The 24,872-nt window shown below is 44.1% G+C and overlaps 2 protein-coding genes across 2 annotated transcripts; both read right to left on the reverse strand.

The window, feature by feature from the left end:
* Window positions 1-1,987: 1,987 nt before the first annotated feature.
* On the reverse strand, window positions 1,988-14,143 carry LOC125444379 (vomeronasal type-2 receptor 26-like). The gene is made up of 7 exons (XM_048516790.1): window positions 13,822-14,143; window positions 11,116-11,254; window positions 10,202-10,379; window positions 8,966-9,826; window positions 6,101-6,328; window positions 4,391-4,517; window positions 1,988-2,895 (listed from the first exon to the last, which is right to left on the reverse strand). The coding sequence occupies exons 1-7, from the start codon at window positions 14,141-14,143 to the stop codon at window positions 1,988-1,990; spliced, it is 2,763 nt and encodes a 920-aa protein (XP_048372747.1).
* Window positions 14,144-14,593: 450 nt separating this feature from the next.
* LOC125444380 (vomeronasal type-2 receptor 26-like) lies at window positions 14,594-24,453 on the reverse strand. The gene is made up of 6 exons (XM_048516791.1): window positions 24,143-24,453; window positions 22,495-22,672; window positions 21,259-22,119; window positions 19,090-19,317; window positions 17,107-17,233; window positions 14,594-15,598 (listed from the first exon to the last, which is right to left on the reverse strand). Exons 1-6 carry the CDS (start codon window positions 24,451-24,453, stop codon window positions 14,697-14,699), a joined length of 2,607 nt encoding a protein of 868 aa, XP_048372748.1. The 3' UTR covers window positions 14,594-14,696.
* Window positions 24,454-24,872: the final 419 nt, after the last annotated feature.

Raw genomic sequence — 24,872 nt, forward strand, 5'->3', positions numbered from 1 at the left:
TAATAGTTTCCTTCAATCTTCTGATGATGGCTACTGACTTCCTCTAAGGAATTGGAATAGATGTGGAACTAATTGTGGTTAATTTGATGATTGCAGGCATGATGATAATCAACCCCTACATTTTACAGAAAAAAAAGCATTATGATGTCATTTCCCTTGGACAGAAGTGTTTCAATTAATATTATGTTATTTTCTTGTATAATGCTGTCAAAATGCCTGGGGATTTACAAAGTCCATGGAAACAGCTCCCTGCTTCCATGAACTTGCGATGGACAGTTCTTGGAGGAATACACTGATTTGAAGCAAGTGATATCTGCATTGTTGCCAGTCTGCCACAAGGACAGGAATCTCCTGTTCCCTGCTCTTAATGACAGCAAAAGAAGAATAAAAATAAAAAATGGCTGCCAGATCTATGTTATGATGCCACTCCTATGGAGAACTGTAGAGAAATCCCATCAGCCTCGAGCAGGGCCTGGGCTTTTTCGATCTTGCAATATAGTAAGAACATAAGAACATAAGAACATAAGAACTAGCCTGCTGGATCAGACCAGAGTCCATCTAGTCCAGCACTCTGCTACTCGCAGTGGCCCACCAGGTGCCTTTGGGAGCTCACATGCAGAATGTGAAAGCAAGGGCCTTCTGCTGCTGTTGCTCCTGAGCACCTGGTCTGCTAAGGCATTTGCAATCTGAGATCAAGGAGGATCAACATTGGTAGCCATAGATTGACTTCTCCTCCATAAATCTGTCCAAGCCCTTTTTAAAGCTATCCAGGTTAGCGGTCATCACCACCTCCTGGGGCAGCATATTCCAAACACCAATCACGCCTTGCGTGAAGAAATGTGTCCTTTTATTAGTCCTAATTCTTCCCCCCAGCATTTTCAATGTATGCCTCCTGGTTCTAGTATTGTGAGAAAGAGAGAAAAATTTCTCTCTGTCAACATTTTCGATCCCATGCATAATTTTATAGACTTCAATCATATCCCCCCTCAGACGTCTCCTCTCCAAACTGAAGAGTCCCAAACGCTGCAGCCTCTCCTCATAAGGAAGGTGCTCCATTCCTTCAATCATCCTCATTGCCCTTCTCTGCACTTTTTCTATCTCTTCGATATCCTTTTTGAGATGTGGCGACCGGAACTGAACACAGGACTCCAAGTGCGGTCGCACCACGGCTTTATATATGGGCATGACAATCCTTGCAACACAGTTTTATTTGTTGTGTTTAGTTGTTTTTTATCGAGGCCTCTGGCAGCCCGTTCTAAGGATATCTCAAGGTGAAAATAGGCAGAGGCGTGGAGGTCTAATCCTCAAATATTACAGTTTGAGAGTGAAACTTAGGCCCCTTCTGCACACGCAAAATAATGCGTTTTCAAAGCACTTTCACAACTGTTTGCAAGTGGATTTTGCCATTCCGCACAGCTTCAAAGAGCACTGAAAGCAGTTTGAAAGTGCATTATTCTGCAAGTGCAGAATGAGCCTTTAACAGAAGGAACAAATAAGCCTCAAGCTCTTAACTCCGGCTGTTCAGTGTATGGAGATTAAAGAGGAGTGTTATTTCTTTTTTGCTGACTTACTGGTTGAGCATTCTTTTGTTATGATTCCAGTTACAATGGTCCAATGATTTTTTTTCAGGACAATAAGTTCACAATAAAGAAGAATACTCCAAAGTAGCACCACAAATACAAAGCATTCATGGTGCATGTGGAAATGCCAAGTTCAAAGGAAAGCAAAATGCAATCATTTTGGGACTGACAAAAACATTTATTTCCAAGAGGTCTAATATTTTTATTATGCAACCATTGATACAACAAATACTGTCTCTAAAAGTGCTCAGTCTGAATCTCTGTTTTGTTTGAAGAAGAAAGGAGAGATCTTTCCAGAAGCTCATGTGATTCTAGGCGTATGATCTGAGCAGTTAACTCCACTGAATAAAACAGGCATGTGTATCATTCTAACAACTACCCCAAGTACTCTTCTGAATTCGAGTAATTCACTCAACTTCATGCATTTTGATTAGATGTCCTCTTTTATTCTGCTCAGGTCTTAGTAAAATGATGTAGCATTTTGGGGAGAAGATGCAGGCCAGTAATCCAGCACTGGAGGTTAAAATGGAGAAGATCTCCACAGCCACCATGGATTTTCCCTTGGTGCTCAAGTAGCTTGGAATGAAGGAGACCCACACACTACAAAAGACCAGCATGCTGAAGGTGATGAACTTGGCTTCGTTGAAACTGTCCGGTAACTTCCTGGCTAAGAAAGCCACAGTGAAGCTGATGAGGGCCAGGAAGCCAAGAAAGCTCAGGACACTGTAAAACATGGTGGCTGAACCCTCCTTACATTCCAGCACAATTGTCTCTGTCATTGAGTGCATGTCAAAACCTGGAAAGGGGGGAGATGTTGCCAACCACACGGTACAGATAGTAGCTTGGAAAAGGGAACATGCAAGGACAGTGGAACTGGCCAACTTTTTCCCCAGCCATCGCCTCATTCTGGATCCTGGCTTTGTGGCCATGAAAGCCAGAACCACAATGACTGTTTTGGCTAATACACAAGAAACAGCCACTGAGAAGATGATGCCAAAAGCCACTTGTCGAAGGAGACAGGTCCACTTCTCAGGCTGGCCAATGAAGAGCAAAGCACAAAGGAAAGACAAGAGGAGGGAAATGAGGAGAGTGTAGGTGAGGTCCCGGTTGTTGGCTTTGACTATGGGAGTTTCCCGGTGCTTAATAAAGATCCTGAGCACCCCAGCTGTGATGACAAAGAAGGAAAGAGCGACAGCGGCCAAGCTGATCCCCAAAGGTTCTCCATAAGATAAAAAGCTGATCTCTTTTGGTATGCATGAATTCTGGCCTTTGTTTGGATACTGACCTTCAGGACACTCAAAACATTCATTCATGTCTGTAAATAGAAATGTAATGGCAAGCTGATAGTAATATGACCAAGTATTCCAAAAGTGCTGCTCAATTCAAGTCAGACGACTAATCTTTCTAACTTTCTCTTTAATAATATGAGGACAAATTTAGGCTCAGTTTTATTTAGCTCAAATTTAGGGCTTTTGTGTACACTCAAGTGATCACAGACCATACTGGTGCATACAGTACGTCTGTCTTTGCCTTTCTTTGGTTCTTTTTGTCTTGAAATGCCGCTCCTCACCGGGTTTATTAATGGCGCCCTGGGAACGGTAAAAACGCCGTTCCCAGGGAGCCATTCGCACAGGCGGCGCTCCCCTCCCTCAGGGCGGCGTCAGGCCGCCCTGAAAAACAACCCTTTAAAGGGTTGTTTTTTCAACAACAGCAGGTTCCCGCGACGCTGCGCTTAACAGCACCGCCGGGAACACGCTGTTTGTCTTTCCGTTCGAGCTCACCTTGTTCCATCGTTGTCTGCTGGTCGCCTTTCGAAAGCCTACTATCGCCCACGCTGTCCTCCGACCCCTGGAGGTCGGAGGGCAGCGTGGGTGGGGCTTCGACGGCCAGCAGGCCAACGACGGGGACACGGTGAGTCAAACGGGGAAGGGGGAAGAGGCGGCTCCGTGCGGAGCCGCCTGCCGTCTACCGGCCTCTCTGGAGGTCGCCCGCATGCTTCCATGCGAATGGCCTCCGCCTCCACGCCGGCAAGAATTCTGCTGGCGTGGAGGAGACTACACGGCCGTGCGGAAACGGCCTTAATCAACTGACCCCCATTAGTTAGAGCACTCGCGTATCTGTGCATATTGACTATTATTTCCTTTTCTAATGAAAACCACGGAATCAAGAAGAATGCTTTAAGGAGCTCCAAATGTCATACTAAGAACACTTTTCTGGAAGTAACCACAACTGAATTTTTTTGAGTTTTGCTTCTGAATAGTTCATTTTTTGTTATTTGAATAAGAAAATACTTATGATGAGATTAAGACAAAGTCCAAGAATGTCTGTCCAGATATTTTAAAGAAAAACCCAACCAAGGAATCTACCACATTCATTGATACCCAAATTCCAATTGATATTAACAATGAAAAATAAACTACGTTTATAAACATAAAACCTAAACATTTTTCTGGCTTTACCTTTGATAAAGCAAAGTTTAAACAAAGACTTTTATAATTCTTTAGGGTCCTATATATTTTGTCAGTTAAGAAACCTTCTATGGTCTATTTTAAAATTTACATAGATAGTTTAACTATTTCAGGTATATCACAAACCATGGGCTTCTTCTGGAAGATTAACTCCTGGATTGTGCAAAACATTCAATTCAGAAGACGTCTACAGGGCCATTTTCAATATTCTAATTTTGAATGCTTATTTCAGAAAGAATTGAACTTGCTTTTGGATAAATCTGCTTTGGAGTGCTATGAGTGTCTATATCCCTTTTTACATACTGACATACAATGAACATATCTGATACTTGAATCTCTTACCCTCCTCATTTGAAATCTTCCCTGGTGGACACGGAAGACAATCATAACAGCAAAAAGGTCTGCCTTCGATCTTTCTTTTGCTGTAACCAGAACGACAGCATTCATTGCAAACAGAAAGGGGCTGCACCTGGCCCAAATGAAAGATACGTATTAAAACACACGCATTTTCATATGCTTTTCCAAATGTATATATTACTGGTGTGATTGCATTTAGACTGGATTGGCATGGCATGATAGCATAACTACAACGGAATGTTTGGAGTGCAATGGACAATTTATTTATTTATTCATTCATTCATTCATTCATTCATTCATTCATTCATTCATTCATTCATTCATTCATTCATTCATTCATTCATTCATTCATTCATTTATTTATTTAACTTAATATACCGCCCCATCCCCGAAGGGCTCTGGGCAGTGTACAACATAAAACCATACATAAAATCATCATACAGAGCTTCCATAAATATAATAAAAACAGCAGTTATCCTAAGATGGCATCCCACCTAAACCGAATCCTCCTAAAAAGAGGAGAGAGGGGCAGTGGGTCCAGATGGTATCAGGACCTATGGATCTCAATAATGGGTCGCGATAATATTAGGGACCCATGAACTGGGGGGGGGGGCAATTGAAGTCTTTGTATTCTTTTATTCAAGATGATATACGCATTTGTACCATTTCAATCCTTCAAAATGAGGTCTTCTGTAAATATCTTCAGGCAGGAACCCTCCAGCTGTAGTCTCTCAGGACTGAGATTCCATGCCAGTCAAGTCAGTGAAATCAAAGATAAAGGTCCAAGCAAGTCATCCATCGATCAGTCGTCCAGATGTGACGCCATGGCTACACCAGCCTGTCACTCCCAAGGAGGCTTTCCGGTGGTGTGGGGTTGCTAAAAATGCATACAAACCTCCCCACTGCTGGAAAGCCCCCATTGGGCTTTAGGCACTTACGCCTGGTTGGAGGGAAGGAAGGGAAGTTGAATTCTTAGCTGCTTTGTGTCTCCTCGTGGTAGAGAAAAGTGGGGTACAAAAAAACGTCCTTTTTGTTTGATCAAACTGTGCCATTCCATGAGGATACTACTATGCCTTGGAAGTCTTTCTATGCTCCCTTCTATTTATCGGAATATATCGTTATTTGTGATCTCTTTTGCTTGGAAGGAACACAAAGGATGTTAATGCCACAACCCAAAATACAGTGATGCATTTTTTCAAAGTTTTTTCTAACAGTTTTAGAAGAAAATGACGGTTTAACTCAGTGCTTTTCAACCAGGGTTCCGTGGTACCCTGGGGTACCGGGAGCATGTCCCAGGGGTACCGTGGCAATGCTAACCCACCCCTCACTTTTCTGGTGTTTCCTGCCGGCACCAGCAAGGACATGGAGCTGGCTCAGGGCAGGGCCTGCCACAAGGTCAGCAGCCACTTCCTGCCCCTCCCCCAGTTCTTCCCTTCACCCTGGGAGGGGAAGGTGGGGGGGTGGTGCAAGCAGGGGCATTGGGAGGGGAAGGTGGCGGGAGGATGGCAGGGGTACCGTGAGATATAAAGAGTGAGGTCAAGGGTACCGTGACATTGAAAAGGTTGGTAAACACTGGTTGAACTATTAATCCCCTAATCAGCAGAACAAACACAGAGAAAAAAAGATGAATATTTTATTCCTATTTCAACAGTGGAAGCATTACTTGAGGTATCCTAGAGCGTTTAAAAATCCTACCTGGTTGAACATAGCCGGCCATACAATGGCCTTGTCATTAATGGAGAACATTTTTTCAGGAAGAGCCTTTGAGTCAGCCTTTCCCACTTTGACTCGAAGAAAGGACTGATTTGGGAAGGTGACCCAGTTGACAATATCCAAGTTGGTTACTAGTTCCCCATTTGTGTCAAAGGAAATGCTTTCCCCAGCGCTGTTGTTGAAGGAGACACTTCTCAGGAAGTGGTAGAGCTAAAGGAAGACAAAAAACAGAACACCAGTTCCTATGGACATGCAAGATATGCATATATGAAATGGGATGGTGCATTTCCAAACAAGAGAACTATTGTTATTGTTTTCCTTAAATCTATGATCAGGTACACAACAGGAAGACTTCCAAAATGTAATATGTCAGCATACCAGTGAGAGCCAATGTGGTGAAGGGATCAGGAGCAAATGGACTCTAATCTGCAGAACCGGGTTTGATTCCCCAGTCGTCCACATGAGTGGTGGACACTTTCCTGGTGAACTGGATATGTTCCCCTGCTTCTACAGAAGCAGAATCCTGCTGGGTGACCTTGGGCTTGTCATGGTTTTCTCAAAACTCTCTCAACCCCACCTACGTGTTGTTTGCTTACAGGAAAAAAAGCCAAAGTGTAAATCCAAATACTCTTCTACCAAATTCAAGTCAGAGAAAACCAGAAAATACTCGCAAAAGAGCACATCAGAGCTGTTCAGGAGGTTGGGTATCTTGTAACACTCTTGTCACTGGGAACATTGCAAGAAAATAGAATTCATATATTTCGTGCGTATCTTATTGTATTTAGGGCATACAAACAGAGAATGATCAACTGTTTCAACTGTAACCAGATCACAAGAACAAACCCTTTTAGAACGTTCTATATGCTTAAATCTTCCCTCCAGGAGAGCTGATGGCAGCACATTACATCTTGCAGTAGCCAAAGCTCTTCTCTGGGTGGGATTAATCAGCAGACGAAGATATGCTGCCATAATTCCACGCTCGCATGGGATTAATAATGTAGTCGGGGAGCAGGTTGTCTTGGCTGCAAGAGTCAAATAATGAAAATCAAGATCCAAGAGCCTATTCTTAACTAGTCTGAAGGCTTCCACCTTTGTGAGCATAAGGAGTGATTCCAAAGGGAAACCAATAGCTTATAACACCATAAAGATTTCAAATAATGTAACCAGTTTGTGTAAGATAGCAACAAATAGCTCCATCTTTGGGCCCTTCCTTCAAGACGTGGGCCATTTACGGCGCTCTGGGGCCGGCAAAAACGCCATTCCCAGGGTTAAGCCAGCATTGGTGGCAGCTTGCTAAAACGCGAGCAGCGCTTCTGGATCTGGCTCCCCTCCTCCACTCCCCAGGGTGGCAGTCAGGGCTGCCTCCAAAATCCCTCCCCAAAACAGCGCATTCTCTCGGCATGCTGCGCGAACGGCACCGCTTTGCGGAACACGCTTGTTTTCTCCATCCTTCTCCCACTCACCTTTTCGCCGGGCTATTATTTCATCGCTTCGTTGGTTCTCCTAAGACCCTCCTTCGCTGTCCTCCGACCCCTGGAGGTCGGAGGGCAGCATGGGTGGGTCTTAGGAGGCCAGCAGGGCGATGAAGGTGATGAGGTGAGTGGGAGAGGGACGGGGAAGAGGCGGCTCCCACACTGGCCTCTGCGGGGGCCGCTCGCATGCTCCAGTGCGAACGGCCCCCACCCCTCCACCGGCAGAATTCCTGCAGGTGCAGGGGCGCCCTTTCTGCTGTGCGGAAAGGGCCACAGAACCAATTAATATATACCTTTTGAAGCAGGTTGGGTTAAGAGAGTTAAAAAAGAACTCTATCTGACACAAGGACAACCAGGAGGCTTCATATGTAGGACTGGAAAAACAAACCTGGTCCACCAGATTAGAGTCCACAACTTACATGGACGAGTGCGGAATCAAACCTGGTTCTTTGTGTTAAATTACTGGGAGATATCAACTGTAGCTTTGCAATTGGCTGTCATGAATACTTAAAGGTGCACCACCAATAAAGAATTATGTATGTAATATGTATGTATGTATGTAGCTGCTAGCAGATGTGATTGTTTCAAAAGCAGATCCCAGAAGAGCCCCCAATTTCTCCTCTCCAGAGCACATTTCTCCTTTCATGTCAACTGTGGAGCTGGAGAAAGAAGACAGAAACACCTGTTTCCAGAAGTCCCTGATGGAGCCATCTTCTTTTTCATATAAATCGTATTTTCCCCACTATTACTCTATTGAATTCGACACACCAAGCCGCTATAACTTCTGATATGGTTTACTGAAATGGGATTTTAATTGGGATCACCATTAAAATGACTTGGAAGGTTTAACTACTGCAAAACATACAAACCCACTGCTCCAGTCACCTGGAAAAGTTTGTTTGTTACTTCACCTTTTCTGGAGAAGTTAGTTCATCGTACGAATACCATGGTAACACATTCACTTCCTCACTTTAGGGCAGCTATTAAGAGTGTTTCCAAGAGCTCTTCTTGGAGATTAATGGATGTATGAAGCCAGAAATTTGGTTCAGCAAGGCTGTACGAAATGTATTCAGGATGTTTTACAGTGGCTTATTCCGCACATACAGAATAATGCACTTTCAAACTGCTTTCAGTGCTCTTTGAAGCTGTGCGGAATGGCAAAATCCACTTGCAAACAGTTGTGAAAGTGGTTTGAAAACGCATTATTTTGCGTGTGCGGAAGAGGCCAGTGATTGCCGGAATTCATTTTGTGGTATGTTGTGCCTGTAGTGGTTTGTTTGTTAGCCATCTTAAGTTCTTAGAGAAAAGTCGCTACACATATTGTAGGGAAAAATTCAAATAACAAATAAGTGAGTGAGTATGATTAGAAGGTCACCTGCCACCCCTCTTGATCCAGAAGATTCCATTGCCTGCCGTGTGCTGTTACTCTATGTTTGAAACTGGAGAGCTGCCAATCTTGCAAAGCATGCGCCAGAGCATAAACTCCATTGTAGATGCTGTAGCTGTGGGCAGTTGTGATGGTTTCAAAAACAGATCCAGGAAGGTCCTTCAGTTTCTCCTCTCCAGTACAGATTTCACCATCCTCTTGGACTGCTGCGGAGTTTAAAAATGAACATAGAAAAGCCTGTTGCCAGAATAGTCTGATGAAGCCATCTTTTTCTTCAGAGTTAATCTTTCTCTCCTGAATAAATTTCTGGAATCCTGAGAGCTCCATTGAGTGAACTGCGAAGGATATGGTACCGTGGATAGAACTGATGTCCCAGCTTCTTTCAAAGGGTAGAGAGGTGAAGTCCATCTGAGCTGTCCATATCCAGATTTTCCCTGTTGCCTTCACTGATATGTCCTCAAGTTCTGGGATTTGGAGGCACAATCTTAAAATGATCATGGTGTGAATTTCCCCGTGGAGGACCAAAACTTTGGCAGTGCTTCCCATGATAACTTTGTACTTGTTAACTGCTTCAGCCACTCCCTCTACAACTTCACTGGAAAACGCTACTTCTGGCATTTTGATTATGAAGTCCACGCAGATGCCATTCTGAGATAGCATAGGAACCATCTCCTGTACAAATCTTTCTCCTGTCTCATCAGACAGAGAAATCATCCCAATCCACGCCCACTTGAAATACAACAGAAGTTGGAGAATCCCTATATTTTGGTGGGTCTGGCTTGGGAACATTTGGTGAAAGAAAACAGCTTGCATTTTGTTATCTGTCTTGGGTGCAGAGCCATATGAGATCTACAGACAGGGTAGCAGGGGAGAGATTTCAAAACTACTATTAGTGTTTATGTGGTTTCCATATCACATTATTGACTGTATCATTTTACCTGCCAACTAAACTCACTTTTTGTATTAATGGAGCCCAAGGTGAAGTAAAGAGGCTCTACATTCTTATATCATTGGTACATACACAAAAGGATTCACTCTGAATCGTTTGATTTCATAAGTACTGAGAAACATAATAAATTATGTTCTCAGGACAACCTTTCAGCTACACATGAGATCTACGTAACCTTACAATGATGCTGGTCCTTGTCTCCAAAACATATTTAAATGGCCATAAAAAAGCATTAAGTGCTTGCTAATGTTTCATTCTCCATGGTTACACCTTACCTGTGGGGTCTTGAAGAAGCCCAGAATGGTTGCCACAGAGAGACAGATGTCAGAGTTAGGTCCTGTGATGACTGCGACGGGACGGCTCTGGGCAACAGATTTGTAGTTGGGGATGAACCTGCCCCGTGTGGAGAGAAGTTCCATTGAGGCAAGATAGGTCCTACTTGGATCTAAATGGCTGTTGTAGATGTCAAACCCCAGAGTGATGTTGGGTAAGAGCTGAGGATTTTCATTGATCTGCTTCACAGCAAAATCCAAGGCTAGGATATGCTGGTAGTTGTGAGTCAGGAACCTGCAATGAGAGCAGATGACTTCAAGCAAAAAATGAAGTCTTCTTCTATCTGATTCCAGCCCAACATAACTGCTATCAACACCTAACTATATCTGAGACTCCAGAAAGACAATATCTGCAGAATGTGAAGAGTTCTACTTGAGAAAATAGACCTTGTAATACGTTACAGCTCTGTGGAGATGAAGAATATCCTTCCCCCAGAAAAGAAGACTAAAACATTATCTAAGTGATAAGTAAATACCTTGCAGGAATCATCAGAATGTGAACAAAGCAACAAACAGAAATGACACTTAATACACGTTCAGGCCAGTCTGATTAAAATATTTCCCAAGCTACATATGCGATCCTTATCCGGTAGATTGAATGAAGAATATCTCTTGGGAGAATCTAGGGAGGCTGACCATAATTCTGCTAAACAAAGCTTCAAAAGTGGCCAACGTGATAGACTTAACAGCAACATAACATGGAAAGGTAAGAAGGAAGTTCACACATCCCAGCAACATTTAGATTTTGAAATCAAGAACGAAAAGCAAGTACTGAACACAGTGCCAACCATTTCCCAGCACACCGAGTCTCCCTCAAACCTACATGCATGATAGGAAGAAAACGAGCATTTTCTTACGCAAGGTCAGTGAACAGTTCCTCAGAGGGGCGTTTGTCAAATGTGATTGGACTGATGGCTACATAGATCTGGGACAAAATGGCAGCAATGATGAGGTCTCCCGGTTTATAGTATTTGTGAACTATAGGAAGGGGATCTCCTGTGGGGCGTTTACTAAGAGGAACCTTACACATTGCCAGAGGCACGATTGCAAATTCCACCACCACAAACAACAGCTGCTTCAGTGAAAAAATCAGTTCTGGAAACAAATCCAACTGCTCAGACATTGTTCTCATTTGTCTCTGACTATCCAGATTTGAATGATGGGGCCTTTTGACCAATAGTTCCTAATGTCAGGGCTGTGCTTGATGAATTCTTCTGTGTCCCTTACCCCTGCTCTGAATGACATGGGGACTATTAATAGTTTCCTCCAATCTTTTGCCTACAGCTGCTGAATCGCTGTGATTAAATGAGGTTAATTTGATGATTACAGGGATGATAATAATCAGCCCCACCATACTGCAGAAAAAAAGCATTATGATGTCATTTCCCTTGGACAGATGTGTTTGAATTAATAGTATATTATTTTCTTGTATAATGCTGTCAAAATGCCTGGGGATTTACATTGTCCATGGAAACAGCTCCTTGATTCCATGAACTTGTGATGGACAGTTCCTGGAGTAATACACTAATTTGCTGCCTGAGGGAAATAGCTAAGAACCCTCCTAAACTTACAATAACTTTGAGTACAACATGCTTGCTTGTGTGGTAAAAAGTTGGCCATAGCCATTTTATTTAACAAAAATTGGTTCAAGGCAAACCAAGCGTACTGCGCTGCATGTCATGCCTGCATACTGGGGGTCTGATCTGTGTGCTACAAGTCCTGAGGGCTGTCCCCTAGACACCTAAATGTTTCTACAGCACGCCTGCTGATGAAAAAATTCATCCATCGCCTTGAGCAGCCGTGAGATTCCAGGATGGGCGGTTGCCACTCCCTGGAAGACTTCATTTGTGCTGCCAGGGCTTAGCTTCATAGAAGCTTCCACGCCGCCTGCGGCAGGCGGTGACCCTTTGGTTTGCTCCTGCAATTCCCCTAAACCTCAGAAGCGGAGGTTCTCAATAAAGCCCGGTATTTTCACCCGCTTCGACCCCAAATCTAAAGATCAGTCCCCCCATGCGCTTAAATCCGGGCCAACCCCGGTTAACAAAACAAACATGCCATTAACAAATAACAAATACAGGGAGGGGAAGGGCTGGAGACGCTGCGGCGTTCCAGTGTCAAATGGGGAGGAGGCAAAGCCGGGCCTAGCCTTAAATAGGCTGCCCGGCCCTCCTCTCAGGTGACGTCAGGGCGCCCAGCATCACTGCCAGGCGCCCTAGAAGACCAAAAGCCTCACAAGCAGAGGGAGCTCGCGAGGCAGCCGGGAAGGTGGCAGCCCATGGGAGGCTGTCCCTTCCCCAGCAGCAATGGCGACCACGGTACGTCGCGGCCGCTTTTTTGAAGTAAGTGATCTCTGTATTGTTGCCAGTCTGCCACAAAGACAGGGAATCTCCTGTTCCCTGCTCTTAATGACAACAAAAGAAGAATAAAGTAAAAAAATGGCCACCAGATCTATGGCATGATGTCACTCCTATAGAGAACCGGCATCACTTCTGGGTTCCCCCACAGATTGAGGCAGACAGCTAGACCATGTGTGGAAGTCCAAATATGAGCATGCTAGGTGGGAGGATTGATTAAAGAAGAAGAACTTAGGTGGGCTGATGGAGCCACCTGAGCGAAAGCCTATCTTCCATAGGGCTGGTTCAACAAAGGCTGAGCAGCAGCCTTTTGACGTTATCTGGTAAAGAGACTTGGGCCCCTTCCGCACACACAAAATAATGCGTTTTCAAACCACTTTCAGAACTGTTTGCAAGTGGATTTTGCCATTCCGCACAGCTTCAAAGAGCACTGAAAGCAGTTTGAAAGTGCATTATTCTGCATGTGCGGAATGAGCCTAAGTTATGGCAGAAGTTTACATTATCGGGTCCACCAAACATCAGTCAATTACACATGGTCAAGGGTTTGAGGGAGCTCTGGAGGCTTTGGAAAAATGCTCTTAATCAAGAGTACTTTTGCAATTGCACCCCACAAATGATGATTTCTCGCCTGATGACCCCTAGCCTGGAAGAAGTCCCATCAGCCTCAAGCAAGGAGAGGGCTTTTTCGGTATTGCAGTATAGTAACACAGTTTTATTTATGATGCCCTTAGTTGTTGCCTAATCAGGGGGCAAATGAGAAATCGAAAGGGAAAGAAGCTGAAAAAGTTCTACCGTCCTTTTCCTAAGGAGAAGAGACTGCAGATTCAAGGAGGGGTAGAGTCCCATGCACTGTTCCAGAAGCTGTGCTATTCCCATTTTGTGAGTCCCAAAAATTCCTCACTATTTGCAATTCCCTTTCCCAGTATTTGATTTCAGACTAGATATTAACGTGGATATTTTATCCGAGGCCCTTTCTGCATCGGTATTCTTTGCTGCTCTCACGCCGGCAAGTTTAATTCCCCTGCAGGCGCATGAGGGCAATGAGGTCGGTTGTTGCACGCGAAGCGCGCTATGAAATGTACCAGGAGAGGCTGGTAGATTTGACAGGCGGCTCCTTTGATGGAGCCGCTGTTCTTCCAGCCTTCCCTTTCCTTATTTTATTTGAACTCGCCATCAGCCTGTTGGTTTCCGTGAAGTTCGCGGGCTTACCATGCTGCCCTCCAACCTCCAGGGGTCGGAGGGACAGCCGGTAGGAGGGGCTTCGAGGCCGTTGCAGGTCGGCTGACGGGGACAAGGTAAGTGGGAAAGGGAAGGGAAACAAAGCGTGTTCCCGGGCAAAAGTACTGGGTTTGCACCGCGTCACTGGAAGTTTTTTTTTGTGGCTGCGGCCTGGACGCCACCCCTGAGGGAGGGGAAGGGCAGCCAGGCTCGGGCGCTTTCGCTGCATTTCCAGCAGCCGCCGCTTCAGCGAATCGGCGGCCTGGGGGCGGCGCTTTACCGCCTGGTCAGGTCCGCCGCTTTTGGCCCGCATATGGAAATGGCCTCCAAGCTTCCTTGCAGCAGCCTGTTCTGAGGATATCTCAAGGAGGGAAAGGCAGAGGTCTGGAAGGGATATCCTCACTTTAAAAGATGGAACAAGTAAGCCTCAAGCTCTTAACTCTGGCTGTTCAGTGTATGCGGATTAAATAGGAGTGTTATTTATTTTTTGCTGACCTACTGGTTGAGCATTCTTTTGTTATGATTCCAGTTTAGACAATCCAATGATTTTTTTCAGTATTATAAATTAAAAATAAAGAAGAATGCTCCAAAATAGCTCCAGAAATACAAACATTCATGGTGCATCTGGAAATGCAAAGTACAAAGGAAAGCAAATTGCAATCAGCTTGGGACTGCCTAATGCATTTATTTCCATGGCTTCTAATAATTTATTATACAACCATTGATACAATCTGAACATCTGGGACTGTTACACCCAGTAAAAATCCAGAAACAGCCACATTACAGCCTTAAGCAAGGAGTAAACCACTCCTTTAAAATGTTAGCTGAGTATAATAAAATATATCCTGGGATTTGCGTCATAAGATTTAAGACTTTGTTTTTATCAGCTGTCCTCTTTTGTTCATCTCAGGTCTTACTATAATGATGTAGCATTTTGGGCAAAAAATGCAGCCCAGTAGCCCAGCACTGGAGGTTAAGATGGAGAAGATCTCCACAGCCACCATGGATTTCCCCTTGGTGCTCAAGTAGCTTGGAACGAAGGAGACCCACACACTGCAAAAGACCAACATGCTGAAGGTGATGAACTTGGCTTCATTGAAACTGTCCGGTAATTTCCTGGCTAAGAAAGCCACAGTGAAGCTGGTAACGGCTAGGAAGCCAAGAAAGCTCAGGACACTGTAAAACATGGTGACAGACCCCTCTTTACATTCCAACACAATTGTCTCCGTCATTGAGTGCATGTCAGAACCTGGAAAGGGGGGAGATGTTGCCAACCACACGGTACAAATAGTAGCTTGTGAGAGGGAACATGCAAGGACAATGGAACTGGACAACCTTTTTCCCAGCCATCTCCTCATTCTGGATCCTGGCTTTGTGGCCATGAAAGCCAGAACCACAACAACTGTTTTGGCTAAAACGCAAGAAACAGCCACTGAGAAGATGACGCCGAAAGCCACTTGTCGAAGGAGACAGGTCCACTTCTCAGGCTGGCCAATGAATAGCAAAGCACAAAGGAAAGACAAGAGGAGAGAGATGAGGAGAGTGTAGGTGAGGTCCCGGTTGTTGGCTTTGACTATAGGAGTTTCCCGGTGCTTAATAAAGATCCCGAGCACCACAGCTGTGATGACAAAGAAGGAAACAGCGACAGTGGCCAAGCTGATCCCCAAAGGTTCTCCATAAGATAAAAAGCTGATCTCTTTCTGCAAGCATGAATTCTGGCCTTTGTTTGGATACTGACCTTCAGGACACTCAAAACATTCATTCATATCTGGAAATGGAAATGCAATGGCAAGTTGATAATAATATGACCAAGTATTCCGAAAGTGCTGCTCAAGAAGTCAGACAACTAAGATTTCTCACTTTATTTTCAATAATATGAGAACAAATTTAGGCTCAGTGGTGTCTTCAGAGCACACCAGAGTTTTGGAGATTGTAGTAATGGGCCTTTGGGTACACTAAAATGATCACAAAGCAGACTGGTGCCTATAACATGTCTGTCCCTGCCTTACTTGCTTCTTTTTGTCTCAGTCAACACACCACTGTTTGAAAGAGCAATTGCATAGCTGTCCATATTGAATATTGTTTCCTTTTCTAATAAAAATCACAGAATCAAAAAGAAGTGGTCAACTTTAAGTAGCTGCAAATGCCATCCTTCATAAATAAATGAATAAAAATGACATTTGATTCTGAGTCAACTTGCTCTGTTCATTTGTTTGTTTTTTAATAAGGAAATGTTTATTAGGAGATTGAGACAAAGTCGAAGGAAGTCTGTCCAGATGTTTTAAACAAAAATCCAACCAAGGAATCTACTACATTCATTAATACCAACATTCCAATCTATATTAACAATGAAAAATAAACAGTGTTTAGAAACATAAAACCTAAAACATTTTTCTGGCTTTACCTTTGATAATGGAAAAATTAAACAGTGACTCATAAGAGTCTTTAGGGTCCTGTAGGCTTTGTGAGTTGAACTTAAGCCACTGAATAGACCTTCTGTGGCCCACTTTGGTCTAACTCAATTTACTTAGGCTGTTTCCGCATGGAGGCAGAAACGGCTAGGTCGGCGCATTTCGCGCTGACCCGACGATGCTGGGACCGTCCGCATGGGCGGTCCTGGAAACAGTCGGGCAGCCGGTGCCACGGAGCGCCGGCGCCCGGCCGACCCGGCATGTCCCCGGGCCTCCGGCATGTCGCCGAGGCCTGGGGACACGCCCCCTGGCCCTGCGCTCCTGCTCCAATCTTCGACAAGCGGCTTTTGGAGGCCCGGGGACAAGGTAAGTGCCGGGAACAAGGCGGGGGTGGAGGCGTCGTGAAGCCGCTGCCGCTCACGCCGGGCAGCGGCTTGACGGGCGGCGCTCGGTAAAAGAGCGCTCTGGGGAAACGCCGGCTTCATGACGGGCGGGCGGCACGAGGGCGGCGCGGCTGCGATGCAGCTGCGCCCCCTGTGCGAATGGCGGCCTGGAAACGGCGTTTTTGCCGTCTCCAGGCCGCCATTAAATGCCCGTGCGGAAATGGCCATAGATTGCAGGTATTAACTATTGCAGTATATCACAAACTATGGGCTTCTTCTGGAAAGTTAACACTTGGATTGTGCAAAACATGAAATTCAGGCGATGTCTACAGGGCCATTCTCACCATTCTAATTTTGAACGCTTATTTCAGAAAGAATGGAACATTGCTTTTGGATCGACCTGCTATGGATAGCTTCAAGCGTCTATACGCCTTTGTACATACTGAAATACAATGAATGTATCTGATACTCGAATCTCTTACCCTTCTCATTTGAAATCTTCCCTGATGGACACGGAAGACAATCATAACAGCAAAAAGGCCTGCCTTCGATCTTTCTTTTGCTGTAACCAGAACGACAGCATTCATTGCAAACCGAAAGGGGCTGCACCTGGCCCAAATGAAAGATACGTATCAAATACACAAGTTCTCATCTGTTTTTCCAAATGTATATATGATTATATTGTCAAAGGCTTTCATGGCCAAAATCGCTGGGGTGGGTGGGGGTTTCCAGGGTGTATGGCCGTGTTCCGGGAGCATTTTCTCCTGGCGTACATATTATTGGTGTAATTGGAGTTATAATAGGTTGACATGGTCTGATACCATGACTGCAGTGGAACATTCAGAGTGCAATGGAGAATTGAAACGTTTGTATTCTTTTGTAAGAATTTGCACCATTTCAAATCTTCCAGCTTCATTCTCTCTTGGCTGAGATCCCATGCCAGTCAAGTCAGCAAAATCAAAGATAAAGGTCCAAGCAAGAGCTGAAGTTCACAAAATTGATGTGAATAGTGTTGAGAACTTCTGCTTTATGTTTAGCAGTTCACAGCCCTATCTAACCAGTGGTGGGATCCAAAATTTTTAGTAACAGGTTCCCATAGTGGTGGGATTCAAACAGTGGCGTAGCGCCAATGGGGCTGGGCGGGGCACGATGGTGGCATGGCCGGGCATTCCAGGGGCGGGGCATTAATAATTTCTCTGTTACTGTAAAAAACTCTTACTGCAAAAAAAAGTTCCTAATTTCCAGCTGGTATCTTTCTGTCCATAATTTAAACTCATTATAGCAAGTTATATCGTCTCCTGCCAACAGAAACATCTACTTCTCCTCTAATTGACTGCCTGTCAAATACTTAATACTTTCAAATACTTAATTTTGTTTCTAGAAATCAAAAGAAGGATACTTTCCTTAAACAAGGAACTTGACCATATTTCTAAAACATGTCTTTAAAACAGCCCAACAGGGAGAATTATCCCGTTTTCTACCTTCGCTAACCGGCCACATAGGAAACAACAGGACTTTTATGATTTTGGGACCTAATGGAATTTCTAACGGAAAAGCAGACCCAATTAGTAACCCCCTCTCGGCACACACCAATAATTAGTCACCCACTCTCGGGAACTGGGGAGAACCTGCTGGATCCCACCTCTGCATCAAACGATCAGGTGTCCAGAAGTGGTGTTACGGCTACACCAGCCTGCAACTCCCAAGGAGGTTTTCCAGTGGGGTGGGGAGGCTAAAATTGCAACCAAACCTCCCCACTGCTGGAAAAGCCCCCACTGGGCTTTAGGCCCTTAAGCCTAGTGGCAGGGAAGGCCAATTCTGAGCTGCTTTGAGGCTCCTTATGGCAGAGATAAGTGCAGTATAAAAACAAGTTATTCTTTTCGTTTGATCAAGCTGTGCCTTTCCATGAGAATACTACTATGCCTTGTCATTTTTTTCTAGGCGCCTTCTCTATATATCTAAATCTATATTTATTTGTGATCTCTTCTGCTTGGAAGGAACACAAAGGATGTTAATGCCATCACCAAAAATACACTAAAGATCATCTCCTGGAACATTGCTGGGTGGGCAAATAAGACATTGAACTCTGAATTTACCCACTGCCTCACCCAATTTCATATCATTCTTTTACAGGAGACATGGATGACCTCCCCAATCAATATTCCTGGTTACAAATCATTTGCACTCCAGGCCTCAACTTTAAAGAAGAGAGGCAGACCATCAGGAGGCTTAGTAACATTTATATCTCAAGGAATTGCCTCAACTGAACTTGATGTGTGTGAACCACTAAAGCATTTTTTCAAAGCTTTTCCTAGCAACAGTTTTAGAAGAAAATGATGGTTTAACTATTCATCCCCTAATCAGCAGAACAAACACAGAGAAAAACATTAGTATGTGAATATTTTATTCCTGTTTCCACACTGGGAGCATTACTTGAGGTTTCTTAGAGCATTTAAAAATCTTACCTGGTCGAACATAGCGGGCCATACAATGGCCTTGTCATTAACGATGAATATTTTTTTGGGATGAGCCGTTGAGTCGGCCTTTCCCACTTTGACTCGAAGAAAGGATTGATTTGGGAAGGTGACCCAGTTGACAATATCCAAGTTGGTCACTAGTTCCCCATTTGTGTCGAAGGAAATGCTTTCCCCAGCGCTGTTGTTGAAGGAGACACTTCTCAGAAAGTGGTAGAGCTAAAGGCAGACAAAAAGTAGAACACCCGTTCGTACCAATATGCAAGATATGCAAATATGAAATGGGATGATACATTTCCAAACAAGAGGACTGCTGCTATTGTTTTCCTTAAATCTATGTTCAGGTACACAACAGGGAAACTTACAAATTTAATATGTGAACATACCAGTGAGAGCCAATGTGGTGAAGTGATCAGGAGTAGATGGACTCTAATCTGGAGAAATGGGTTTGATTCCCCACTTGTCTACATAACTGGTGGACACTTTCCTGGTGAACTGGATTTGGTTCCTTACTTCTACAGATGAAGCCTGCTGTGTGACCTTGGGCTAGTCATGGTTCTCTCAGAACTCTCTCAACCCCACCTACGTGTTGTTTGCTTACAGGAGAAAAAGCCGAGGTATAAATCCAAATACTTCTTCATGTCTTCTACCAAATTCAAGTCAGAGAAAACCAGAAAATACTACTGGCAGCCTAAAAAGTGTTACATTTGAGCACCATAAAGTGATGGAAAGTCATAACCCATTTATGACGACCTGATAGTCTCCCATTCAAGTACTTTGAAAGGTGAACTTAGCTAAGGCTGATTCCGCATGGGCCAAAAACAGTCGTGTGAAAACGGTGTGAAAACAGTATAAACCCTTTTACACCCTTTTAAACCCTTTTACACCATTTTCACACCGTTTTCACACTGCTGTTTTTGGCCCATGCAGAATCAGTCTAAGCTTCCATGAGTTGATGAGGTCTGGTAGCTTCAGCCAATCAGGTCAGAGCCCCCCCCCCCCCCATCCCAATGCAGTGGTAAAGCTAAATTACTCTTTAAGCTGCTTTGAAGCATCACAGTTAGCAAGACAAGAGAGTTAAATTTAATGAATACAATAGTTAAAAAATAAAATCTAGCAGAACACCATAAAGATTTCAAATAACGTAACCAATTAGTCTGTGTAAGATAGCAAATGTAAAACAGCTCCATTACAGAACCAATTAATTGATACCTTGTGAAGCAGGTTGGTTTAAGAGAGTTTAAAAAGAACTCTGACACAAGGACATCTAGGAGGCTTCATGTGTAGGACTGGATAAACAAATCTGGTCCACCAGATTAAAGTCCACCACTCACATGGAGGAGTGGGGCATCAGACTTGTGCCTGTAGTGTAGTGATGGCGAACCTATGGCACGGGTGCCAGAGGTGGCACTCAGAGCCCTGTCTGTGGGCACGCGCAGAGTTCCCCCCCCCCACATATCTAGGCTTGCCTGGGCCACTGGGCTCGATTATTAGCATTAAACCTTAGACCTAAGCTGATTCTGCATGGGCCAAAAACAGCGGTGTGAAAACAGTGTGGAAACAGTATAAACCCTTTTACATCGTTTTAAACCCTTTTACACCGTTTTCACACCGTTTTCACACTGCTGTTTTTGGCCAATGCGGAATCAGCCCTAGTTTTGGGGAGGCAGTGTAGGTAATCCTGTTAAGTGCTGTTAAACCCCACTGATTTTCATGCGAAGAACTAAAGTGCGATCCTTTACCTGGGAGTAATCTCGTTTGCTGACAATGGGGCTTGCTAGGGTCGTGATTCACCTGTTGGAAGAGTTGCATGGTTGCTTCAAAGCAAAGCCACCGACTACCATCATGCTTACTCCCAAGTAACGCATGCCTCGGAGCCAACCGTTTTTCTAAACTAAAACCTCAGTATTCAGGTTAAATTGCCGTGTTGGCACTTTGCAATAAAAAGTGGGTTTGGGGTTTCAATTTGGGCACTCGGTCTCGAAAAGGTTCGCCATCACTGCTGTAGTGGTTTGTTTGTTACCTATCGTACATTCGTAGAGAAAAGAGGGTGCACATGTTTTAGGCAACAAATCCATCTAACAATGAAGTGAGTGTGAGTAGAATGTGGGGATAGGGTGGGATATAAATAAAAATAAATAAATAAGAAATAAATGTCACCTGCCACCCCTCTTGGCCTAGGAGATTCCATTGCCTGCTGTTCGCTGTTACTGTATGTCTAAAACTGGAGAACTGCCAATCTTGTAAAGCATACGCCACAGCATAAACTCCGTTGTAGATGCTGTAGCTGTGGGCAGTTGTGATGGTTTCAAAAACAGATCCAGGAAGGTCCTTCAGTTTCTCCTCTCCAGTACAGATTTCCCCATCCCCTTGGACTGCTGTGGAGTTGAAGAATGAACAAAGAAAAACCAGCTGCCAGAATAGTCTGATGAAGTCATCGTTTTCTTTAGAGTTAGGATTTCTCTCCTGAATAAATTCCTGGAATCCTGAGAGCTCCACTGAGTGAACTGCGAAGGATATGGCACCGTGGATAGAACTGATGTCCCAGCTTCTTTCAAAGGCTAGAGCGGTGAAGTCCATCTGAGCTGTCAATATCCAGATTTTCCCTGTTGCCTTCACTGACATATCCTCAAGTTCTGGGAGCTGGAGGAACAATCTTAAAATGATCATGGTGTGAATTTCCCCATGGAGGACCAACACTTTGGCAGTGCTTCCCATGACAACATTATACATTTCAACCATCTCAGCCACTACCTCAACAACTTCACTGGAAAAAGCTATTTCTGGCATTGTGGCTATGAAGTCCACACAGATGCCATTCTCAGAAAGCATAGGAACCATCTCCTGTACAAATCTTCCTCCTGTCTCATCAGGCAGGGATATCATCCCAATCCATGTCCACCTGAAATACAACAGAAGTTGGAGAATCCCTATATTTTGATGGGTCTGGCTTGGAAACATTTGGTGAAAGAAAACAGCCTGCATTTGGTTGTCCGTCCTGGGTGCAGAGCCATATAAGATCTAGAGACACAGTAGCAGGGGAAAGATTTCAAAACTACTTACTGTTAGTGTTTACGCCGTTTCCATATCACATTATCGACTGTATCATTTGACCTGCCAACTAAACTTGCTTTTTGTGTTATACTGGAGCACAAGATGAGCTACTCAGGCTCTACATTCTTATATCATTGAACATACACAAAAGGATCTGAATCATTTGATTTTATAAGTGCTGAGGAATGTAATAAATTATGTTCTATGTACAAACTTTCAGCTACACATGAACTCTACCTAGCCCTACAGTGATGCCGGTCCTTTTTTTGCAAAACATATCTAAATGACCAGAAAAAGTGTGAAGGTCTTACTAAAGTTTCATTTTGCATGGTTACACCTTACCTGTGGGATCTTGTAGAAGCAGAGAATAGTTGCCGCATAGAGACAGATGTCAGAGTTAGGTCCTGTGATGGCTGCAACTGGACGGTTATTGGCAGCAGACTTGTAGTTGGGGATGAACCTGTCCTGTGTGGAGAGAAGTTCCATTGAGGCAAGATAGGTCCACCTTGGATTGAAATGGCTGTTGTAGATGTCAAATCCCAGAGTGATGTTGGGTAAGAGCTGAGGATTTTCATTGATCTGCTTCACAGCAAAATCCAAGGCTAGGATATGCTGGTAGTTGTGAGTCAGGAACCTGCAATGAGAGCAGATGACTTCAAGCAGAAAGTGAAGTCTTCTTCTCTCTGATTCCAGCCCAACATAACTGCGATCAACACCTCACTATATCTGAGACACCAGAAAGGCAATATCTGCAGAATGTGAAGAGTTCTACTTGAGAAAATAGACCTTGTAATACGTTACAGCTCTGTGGAGATCAAGAATATCCTTCCCCCCAGAAAAGAAGACTTAAACATGCTCTAAGTAATAAGTAAATACCTTCCCAGGGACCATCAGAATGTGAACAAACAGACAAACAGAAATGACACTTAATACACATTCAGGCCAGTCTGATTAAAATATTTCCCAAGCTACATATGCGATCCTTATCCAGTAGATTTGAATGCAGAATATCTCTTGGAAGAATCCAGAGCGGCTGCCCAGTTATAATTCTGCTAAACAAATCGTCAAAAGTGGCCAACGTGATAGACTTAAGAACATAAGAACATAAGAACAAGCCAGCTGGATCAGACCAGAGTCCATCTAGTCCAGCTCTCTGCTACTCGCAGTGGCCCACCAGGTGCCTTTGGGAGCTCACATGCAGAATGTGAAAGCAATGGCTTTCTGTGGCTGTTGCTCCCGATCACCTGGACTGTTAAGGCATTTGCAATCTCAAATCAAAGAGGATCAAGATTGGTAGCCATAAATCGACTTCTCCTCCATAAATCTGTCCACGCCCCTTTTAAAGCTATCCAGGTTAGTGGCCATCACCACCTCCTGTGGCAGCATATTCCAAACACCAATTACACGTTGCGTGAAGAAGTGTTTCCTTTTATTAGTCCTAATTCTTCCCCCCAGCATTTTCAATGAATGTCCCCTGGTTCTAGTATTGTGAGAAAGAGAGAAACATTTCTCTCTGTCAACATTTTCTACCCCATGCATAATTTTATAGACTTCAATCATATCCCCCCTCAGACGTCTCCTCTCCAAATTAAAGAGTCCCAAACGCTGCAGCCTCTCCTCATAGGGAAGGTGCTCGAGTCACTCAATCATCCTTGTTGCCCTTCTCTGCACTTTTTCTATCTCTTCAATATCCTTTTTGAGATTCGGCGACCAGAACTGGACACAGTACTCCAAGTGCGGTCGCACCACTGCTTTATATAAGGGCATGACAATCCTTGCAGTTTTATTATCAATTCCTTTCCTAATGGTCCCCAGCTTAACAGGAACATAACATGGAAAGGTAAGAAAGAAGTTCACACAACCCAACAAGATTTAGATGTTGAAATCAAGAATGAAAAGCAAGAACTGAACACCGTGCCAACCATTTCCCAGCGCACTGAATCTCACTCAACCCGACATGCACGACGGGATGAAAATGGCATTTTCTTACGCAAGGTCAGCGAACAATTCCTCAGAGGGACGTTTTTCAAATGTGATTGGATCGATAGCAATGTAGATCTGAGACAGAATGGCAGCAATGTTGAGATCCCCCGATTTATCGTATTTGTGAACCACAGGAAGAGGATCCCTGATGGGGCATTTACTAAGAGGAACCTTACACATTGCCGGAGGCACTAAGGCGAATTCCACCAGCACAAACAACAGCTTCTTGAGTGAAAAATTAAGTTCTGGAAACAAGTTCAGCCATTCAGACAATGTTTTCATGTGTCTCTGACTATCCTGATTTGAGTGATGGGACATTTTGACTGTAGGTTTGCATTTCCTAATGTCAGGGCTGAGCTTGAGGAATTCTTGTGTGTCTGCTGCCCCTGCTCTGAATGGCATGGGGACTCTTAATAGTTTCCTTCAATCTTCTGATAATGGCTACTGACTCTCTCCAAGGAATTGGAATAGATGTAGAAGTAATTGTGGTTAATTTGATGATTGCAGGGATGATAATGATCAAACCCCAACATATTGCAGAAAAAAAAAGCATTATGATGTCATTTCCCCCAGATGGAAGTGTTTGAATTAATATTATATTATTGTCTTGTATAATGCTATCGAAATGCCTGGGGATTTACAAACTGCAAGGAAACAGCTCCCTGCTTCAGTGAACTCTAAAGGGACAGTTCCTGGAGTGATACACGGATTTGAAGGAAGTGATCTCTGTAGTGCTG

The sequence above is a fragment of the Sphaerodactylus townsendi genome, linkage group LG15, assembly GCF_021028975.2.
Source record: "Sphaerodactylus townsendi isolate TG3544 linkage group LG15, MPM_Stown_v2.3, whole genome shotgun sequence".
In the NCBI taxonomy this organism is placed as follows: Eukaryota; Metazoa; Chordata; class Lepidosauria; order Squamata; family Sphaerodactylidae; genus Sphaerodactylus; species Sphaerodactylus townsendi.

Excerpts from the sequence above, each read along its gene's own strand:
- LOC125444380 (XM_048516791.1), bottom strand. The coding sequence starts at position 24,453 with ATGTCCCATCACTCAAATCAGGATAGTCAGAGACACATGAAAACATTG. Across the intron at positions 22,120-22,494 it reads GCTTCTACAAGATCCCACAG|ATCTTATATGGCTCTGCACC; the intron begins GTAAGGTGTAAC and ends CTGTGTCTCTAG. Across the intron at positions 15,599-17,106 it reads GAAGATTTCAAATGAGAAGG|ATATGAATGAATGTTTTGAG; the intron begins GTAAGAGATTCG and ends TTCCATTTCCAG.
- LOC125444379 (XM_048516790.1), bottom strand. The coding sequence starts at position 14,143 with ATGCGGGCCAAAAGCGGCGGACCTGACCAGGCGGTAAAGCGCCGCCCC. Across the intron at positions 11,255-13,821 it reads GGAGGTTGGAGGGCAGCATG|GAGATCCCCTTCCTATAGTT; the intron begins GTAAGCCCGCGA and ends AACGCCCCACAG. Across the intron at positions 10,380-11,115 it reads GAACTGTTCACTGACCTTGC|CCATTTAGATCCAAGTAGGA; the intron begins GTAAGAAAATGC and ends CATCTACAACAG.